The sequence below is a fragment of the Coregonus clupeaformis genome, unplaced genomic scaffold (genome assembly GCF_020615455.1).
Source record: "Coregonus clupeaformis isolate EN_2021a unplaced genomic scaffold, ASM2061545v1 scaf1316, whole genome shotgun sequence".
Taxonomy (NCBI): Eukaryota; Metazoa; Chordata; class Actinopteri; order Salmoniformes; family Salmonidae; genus Coregonus; species Coregonus clupeaformis.
The window spans coordinates 121,608-129,800 of NW_025534770.1; the positions used below are offsets into that span (position 1 = coordinate 121,608).

The 8,193-nt window shown below is 42.7% G+C and overlaps 2 protein-coding genes across 2 annotated transcripts in view; both read left to right on the forward strand.

The window, feature by feature from the left end:
- LOC123486693 (chitin synthase chs-1-like) overlaps positions 1–4,496 on the forward strand; it is a 44,221-nt gene extending 39,725 nt beyond the window's left edge. Inside the window, 2 exon segments of the mRNA XM_045218011.1 lie at positions 4,243–4,417; positions 4,476–4,496. Coding sequence (XP_045073946.1) covers positions 4,243–4,417; positions 4,476–4,496 — 196 coding nt within the window.
- Positions 4,497–5,892: 1,396 nt separating this feature from the next.
- On the forward strand, positions 5,893–6,661 carry LOC123486694 (chitin synthase chs-1-like). The gene is given in 4 exon segments (XM_045218012.1): positions 5,893–6,085; positions 6,183–6,263; positions 6,266–6,466; positions 6,606–6,661. Coding segments are annotated over 4 exon segments (531 nt in total).
- The last annotated feature ends 1,532 nt before the right edge of the window (positions 6,662–8,193 follow it).

The following is an 8,193-nucleotide window of genomic DNA, read 5'->3' on the forward strand; positions in this document are numbered from 1 at the left end:
GCTTTGGGGGTGTTTTTCTGCTAAGGGGACAGGACAACTTCACCGCATCAAAGGGACGATGGACGGGGCCATGTACCGTCAAATCTTGGGTGAGAACCTCCTTCCCTCAGCTAGGGCATTGAAAATGGGTCGTGGATGGGTATTCCAGCATGACAATGACCCAAAACACACGGCCAAGGCAACAAAGGAGTGGCTCAAGAAGAAGCACATTTAGGTCCTGGAGTGGCCTAGCCAGTCTCCAGACCTTAATCCCATAGAAAATCTGTGGAGGGAGCTGAAGGTTCGAGTTGCCAAACGTCAGCCTCGAAATCTTAATGACTTTGAGAAGATCTGCAAAGAGGAGTGGGACAAAATCCCTCCTGAGATGTGTGTAAACCTGGTGGTCAACTACAAGAAATGTATGACCTCTGTGATTGCCAACAAGGGTTTTGCCACCAAATACTAAGTAATGTTTTGCAGAGGGGTCAAATACTTATTTCCCTCATTAAAATGCAAATCAATTTATAACATTTTTGACATACGTTTTTCTGGATTGTTTTGTTGTTATTCTGTCTCTCACTGTTCAAATAAACCTACCATTAAAATTATAGACTGAGTATGTCTTTGTCAGTGTGCAAACGTACAAAATCAGCAGTGGATCAAATACTTTTTTCCCCTCACTGTAAAGCGCAAGACCAAACATACACTGGAGTTACTTACCAAGATGACATTGAATGTTCCTGAGTGGCCTAGTTACAGTTTTGACTTAAAATCGGCTTGAAACTCTATGGCAAGACTTGAAAATGACTGTCTAGCAATGATCAACAACCAACTTGACAGAGCTTGAAGAATTAAAAAAATAATAATGTGCAAATATTGTACAATCCAGGTTTACAAAACTCTTATAGAGACTTCCCCAGAAAGACTCACAGCTGTAATCGCTGCCAAAGGTGAATCTAACATGTATTGACTCAGGGGGTTGAATACTTATCTAAATCAAGATACATGTGTTTTATTTTCCATTTTCCATTTTCCATTGATAAAAAAAATGTTCTTCCACTTTGACATTGGAGTATTTTGTGTAGATTATTTCCAAAACATTTTTATCCCACTTTGAAACAACAAAATGTGGAAAAAGTCAAGGGGTGTGAATACTTTCTGAAGGCCAGTATTTATTTAGTAGGATCTCCATTAGCAGTTGCTCATGCAGCAGCTACTCTTCCTGGGGTCCACACAAAACATAAAACATGACATATACAGAACATTAATAGACACGAACAGCTCAAGGATAGAACTTCATGAATAAAACAGAAGAATAATATAAATAAAAAAGTATTTTACTGACAAAACACTGAGAAAACAGAAAGACCTATACTCTAATGTAGAAGATCCCAGCTAGCAACGTCCAAACAAAGTTGTCCTGTGGCTGTTGTATTTTGGAGATTGCGAGGAGGATATAATCTGATGTTATCGAAGCAAAAATATTGTTTCTTATTGAGGTAATTTACAATTGAAGTGTCCTGGCTGCATATCAGTTCAAAATAGAGTTGAATCCAGGGTGTACTGCAGGGGTGTCAAATTCATTTTAGCTCAGGGGCCACATGGAGGAAAATCTATTCCCAAGTGGGCCGGACCGGAAAAATCATGGTATATATAACTTAAAAACAACAACTTCAGATTGTTTTCTTTGTTTTAATACGATCAACATACAACATAAAGCTGGAGCCTGAGGACAGTGTGTCCAAAATAGTACAAGCACAACATCACTATTAATCATAAAAAACGTTAAGTTTATTTGAAAATTCTAAAGAAAAAAGAACACACAAACACACAATGCCTCAGTGATTAACAGAACTGTTTCACAGATCACAGAACTATATCAGGGTGTCATTTCTCAGGCAGAAATGTAGATAAAAATAATGAAATCCTGTTTCCCCAAACAAGTGCAAGAACCACAGAGTAAAGAATAGGTTAAATATACAAATAAAATAAAAACAATTAAAAACAATAGCACATCAACATAAAAACATATAAACATAAATCTGAAAGCGTTGCTCAAACTCCCGTGAACAGTCCAGTTATTTTATCTTTGAACCGCTTCATGTCTGCCACATGTTGGGTCGCGCACACATTTTTCAGACAGGGGAAGTGAGCTGCATCACCACCGGCAAATTGCGTCTCCCACAATGACAGCTTCAACTTGAAAGAACGTATGCTGTCATAATACTGCGTGACAACTTTGTTGCGCCCTTGCAGCTGTTTGTTCAAGTTATTCAGGTGCTCTGTAACATCCACCATAAATGCAAGGTCCGGCATCCATTCTGCGGAATGAAATTCTAACACTGGTTTGCCCTTTTCTTCCATGAACTGTTCAATTTCTTCTCGTAAATCAAAGAAACGCCCTCAGCACAGCACCTCGGCTTAACCATCTTACCTCAGTGTGGTATGGCAGGCATAGATGTGGTCTTTCTCTCTGAGAAGGTGTCAAACTGACGGTGATTCAGGCTTCTGGATCGATGAAATTAACAGTTTGGATGACCACCTTCATGACGTTATCCATCTTTAATGACTTGCAACACAAAGCCTCCTGGTGTAAAAATACAGTGAAAAGTCCAAAATCACGCCCTCCATTTGCAGATTGCACTTTCTCTCTGAACTTTGTCACAACGCCGCTTTTTTCCCGATCAGAGGGCGCACCATCTGTAGCCAGGCTGACAGCGCGGACCAGTCCACTCGACCCTGTCCGAGCGCGCGACACGAGCGCGGTAAAAATATCAGCTGCTGTCGTTGTATCTGTCATCGGCACCAACTCCACGAACTCCTCGGTGACGGTCAATGTGTCATCAACTCCGGGATGAAAAAATTGCCAGTTGTGCAACATCTGTAATGTCCGTGCTTTCATCAATTGCAACCAAAACGAAAAATGACTTTACTTTTGCTTCAACTGGCTGTCCAAATCCACTGAAAGATCGGAAATCCTGTCTGCAACTGTGTTTCTTGTCAGGCTGATATTTGCAAAAAGCCTGCCGCTTTTCAGGGCACACAATCTCCGTGCCTTCATCATGCATGTTTTTACAAATTCACCCTCACTAAATGGTTTTGAAGCCACTGCGATTTCATTAGCAATGAGGTAGCTAGCTTTCACTGCAGCGTCACTGATGTCTCGGCTGTGAGTAAACACAGACTGCTGTTTCTTCAGACCCGCCTAACAGTTCATTCACCTTCTCTCATCTCCGCTGTCCTTGAAAGTTGTCATATTTGTCGGCATGAAGACTCACATAGTGGGACTAAGGTTATATTCTTTCAGCACTGCAACATGCTCTGAACACACCAAACATACAGCTTTCCCATTCAATTCCGTGATTAAATAGGATGACCATTTTTCTTGGAACACTCTGCACTCTGCGTCCACTTTTCTCTTTTTGACAGAGACATATTGGGGCAATGAGGGTGCCAAAGCACATAATGTTAAAAGTAGAAGCCGTAATAAATATAGCTCATTGGCTGCACGTGGCTTGACCTACTTGCTCTGCCCCGGTATAAACAGTTTGCTTGCTTAACACAATTGCTATTGCGCCATCCAGTGGACGCAATTGGAACAGCAGTTTATTTTATTGAAAAATTGCAGTGCATTTAACTTAAAAAAAATAGATTTTTTTTTTCAAAATCATCTCGCGTGGTCGGATTAAACCGTTAGGGCCTGATCCAGCCCGTGAGCATGCTTTGACACCCCTGGTGTACTGTATTGTAATGACCTGTGCACAGCAGGAGGGGGCTTCATGTGGGAGTGTGTGCCTTTGCTGTAAAAAAACAGGGAGAACTGGAACGATTGCCAAATTAATGATTTTTAAAACTCTTACGCAGTCAGGAATGTCATTTTTGTCCCAGTAGAAAAAACACAGGCAGTGAAGGAAAACATTTTTTTAAAAGGGTCAAAAGTTCTTTAGTCCAAAGTAAGCGTAACAAAATAACTCATGGGACTTTCCATGACACTGTCATCAGGGTAAATGGTTACTTTAGGGAATGCACAGTGGACATCACCTCTGATAGCAGACAGGTGCTGGATTGAGGCCAAAGGGCATCTGGTGTATTGAAAAATACCTGCATGTGTCAAAGCAGTGAGGTTGGTCCCTACTGCTTGGGTGCTGTGCTAATGTAACTCAATCCCAGCACTGCTAACTCAGTGTACACTGCCGACATAACAGTACGGGTGAGAATGATAATGTACATAAACTTTCCCTCATTTCATTCTTTGAACCTCAGTATCTTCAATGAGGAGGATTCATGCATCTTCAGAGAGAGCCCACATCTCTCATGCCAGAGGATCCTGCACACCCCTTACGGAGGTCGACTGGAATACACTCTCCCTTATGGCAACCTGCTGATGGTGCACTTTAAGGACAAGCTACTGATCCGCCACAAGAAGAGATGGTCTCAGGTGAGACAATGCTGTCAATATACAGTTTACAATGTGTATGTGGTCCTGTGTAACTCAGTTGGTAGCACATGGTGCATAGAACGCCAGAATTATGGGTTGGATTCCTGGGGCCACGAATACATAAAATGTATGACTAAGTCGGTTTGGATAAAAGTGTCTGCTAAATGGCATATATATTATTATATTATACAGTATATTATATATTGTGTGTGAAAGGTCTAACCCTATATATCACATCTCCTGAGTGGCGCAGTGGTCTAAGGCACTGCATCGCAGTGCTAACTGTGTCACTAGAGATCCTGGTTCGTATCCAGGCTCTGTCGCAGCCGGCCGCGACCGGGAGACTCATGGGCGGCGCAATTGGCCCAGCGTGTCCAGGGTAGGGGAGGGAATGGCCGGCAGGGATGTAGCTCAGTTGATAGAGCATGGCGTTTGCAACGCCAGGGTTGTGGGTTCGATTCCCACAGGGGGCCAGTATAAAAAAATATATGTAAGTCGCTCTGGATAAGAGCGTCTGCTAAATGACGTAAATGTAAATGTAAATGTAAATATTTGATAGTACATTCACAAAGCTATGAAATATACTGAACAGAAATATAAACGCAACATTCAACGATTTTGCTGAGTTACAGTTCACAAGGAAATCAGTCAATCTGAAGTAAATTAATTTGGCCCTAATCTATGGATTTCACATGACTGGGCAGGGGCGCAGCCATGGGTGGGCATAGGCCTTTTCCCCATAAAATGGCTTTATTACAGAGAGAAATACTCCTCAGTTTCAAATAAAATCAAATTTTATTTGTCACATACACGTGTTTAGCAGATGTTATTGCGGGTGTAGCGAAATCCTTGTGTTTCTAGCGCCGACAGTGCAGTAGTATCTTAACAATTTCACAACAAATACTCCTCAGATCGACTGAAAACTTTATCCACGTGTGTGGGTGCGGTATGTGGAAGGATTCACCGACAGGCACAGGTATGTAAAACTCAGGTGTGAATCGAGACTTTAAAATAATGATCAAATTATCATCGTTAGGGAGATGATGTCATCTTTTAATAGACAGCCACAACTGAACAATGTACCTGGCCCATTTTATGGATTTCATTATTTCTCTGATTTACGCACCAACCAAGGCCATTCAAGTTTGAGTACAATGGTACCAGATTTTTTCACTATATCTACCCGCCCTAAAAACAATATTGTATGTGAACACTATATGTACAGTTAGGGTATAATATACATAATTTATGGCCCCTATTATACAGATATCTACTCAGGTCCTATGGTCAAATGGAATAAAATGTGTTTAAAGTACATTTAAAATCATAACTTTTTACAATATAGCAATAGAGATAAAAGACAAGAATAGGTCCTATGGTGTGCTATCAAACGTCGGATCATTCTGTTATATTGCCCCAGGTCCTATGGTGTGCTATCAAACGTCGGATCATTCTGTTATATTGCCCCAGGTCCTATGGTATGGTATCAGAAGTTTGAGTATGCGGTGGGCCACTGGCTTCAGAAGACTGCAGAGCACGTGTTTGGTTGCGTGCTCTGCAGCCCCGGCTGCTTCAGCTGTTCAGGGCGCAGCCCTCAGGACGACAACGTCATGAAGAGATACACCACTAAGTCCACAGAGGCTTGCCACTACGTACAGTACGATCAAGGTAAATCTTTATTCCTGGACAACACTCACCGAAGAACACAGCCACTTCTCTGTGCAGTACTCTCTTGTCTACAGTACCTCCCTCTGCTCTGTCACAGGTGAAGACCGCTGGCTGTGCACTCTCCTGCTGCAGCAGGGCTGGAGGGTGGAGTACAACGCTGCGTCCGATGCCTACACCAACGCCCCCAGGACTTCAAGGAGTTCTATAACCAGCGGCGGCGCTGGGGGCCCTCTACCATGGCCAACACCATCGATCTGCTGGGCTCAGGGTCTCTGACCTCCCAGAGGAACAGCTCCATCTCCAAACCCTTCATCCTCTACCAGATTCTCAGCATGGTTGCCTCCATCCTAGGCCCGGCCGCAATCTGCCTAATGATCTCAGGTATCCCGCCTGTCAGGGGCCTCATACAGCTCAAGCTTTGGGGTAGTTTGTTGTTGGAATGTAACAGGAAACAAACATGTTGTAAACTGAAGGAAGATGATTATTGTTCATAACAATTCTGGTCCTCTCCCTTTTTCAGGAAGCTTGTCGTTCATACTGGACATCAATGAGGGTGTCCATACTGGACATCAATGAGGGTGTCATGAGGGTGATTTGTCGGGAGAGGTTGTGTTTTCTCTAGCAGGAGGTAAGCTGGCTTCCATATGGTGTTGAGTAAAGCCTAAACCATGTATTTAGATCGTAGGTAGGTAGTTGTAGTTAGGTATTGTAGGTAGTTTATTTAGGTAGTTATTTAGGTAGTTATTGTAGGTTTCACGTAGGTAATTATTGTAGGTAAGTATTGTTTACGGCGGAGCCCGGCGAAGCACGAGGCCAGCTAGCTAGCGGGTAGCTACTGGTAACGTTTAGCAACGGTGGAGAGCTGTTTCAATGTTAATGTGCTAGCTAGCCAACGCTTATTTTATTTTTTTCGCTACACCCGCAGCCGTTCTTCAAACAAAGTCAACTCAGTGGCCATTGCTAGCTAGCCAACACGACCAGCCAACTGTACTGTAGTAGCTAAATACAATATACTTGTGCTAGATAGCCAACGTTTAATTATTAAGCTGCGTTATGAAAGGAACTAGACACGGACACGAATGATCTGTTTAGTGTGTTAACACACTATTGGTAGTTTGTTGTAACCAAGTATTGGTGCTAAACTGTGTGTTATTGGATGCTAGCATGCTAGTTAGCTATGCCGTCATAGCTAGGCATCGTGGGCTGTTGTGGGTAGTTACTGTAGGTTGGCATTGTTTTTCGCGGTGCCGGGTGTAGCGACTGAGCTAGCTAGCTAGCCGTTCTTCAAACAAAGTCAACACAGTGGCCATTGCTAGCTAGCCAACACGACCAGCTAACTGTACTGTAGTAGCTAAATACAATATACTTGTGCTAGCTAGCCAACGTTTAATTATTGCTGCGTTATGAAAGGAACTAGACATGGACACGAATGATCTGTTTAGTGTGTTAACACACTATTGGTAGTTTGTTGTAACCAAGTATTGGTGCTAAACTGTGTGTTATTGGATGCTAGCATGCTAGTTAGCTATGGTGTCATAGTTAGGCATCGTGGGCTGTTGTGGGTAGTTACTGTAGGTTGGCAGTGTTTTCGGGCGGTGCCGGTGTAGCACGAAGCTAGCTAGCTAGCCGTTTTTCGAACAGAGTCAACACAGTAGCCATTGTGTGCTGTACTGTGGCAGCTAAATACAATATATTTGTGCTAGCTAGCCAACGTTTAATTATTGCTACGTTATGAAAGGGAACTAGACACGGACACGAATTATCTGTTAGTGTGTTAACACACTATTGGTGGTTTGTTGTGACCAAGTGTTGGTGCTAAACGTGTGTTATTGGATGCTAGCATGCTAGTTAGCTATGGTGTCATAGTTAGCTAGCTGAATAAAGTGGGTTGAGTCTATTCCTTTAAACATTGAACCGCTGTGGTTCACAACAATTCTGATTTCTAAAGGTGGAAGTTGGGAGAGTTTTTGTTCGGGTGGTTCAGTGAAACAATTATAGTTTCTGAGGTAGAAGTTTTTTGGTGAGGGAGGCCCTGCTCTCTCCTCTCCCAGATGTTTAGTTCATTTCATTCCGATCTCCTCTGCATTATTGTAGCCATTTGCTACAGC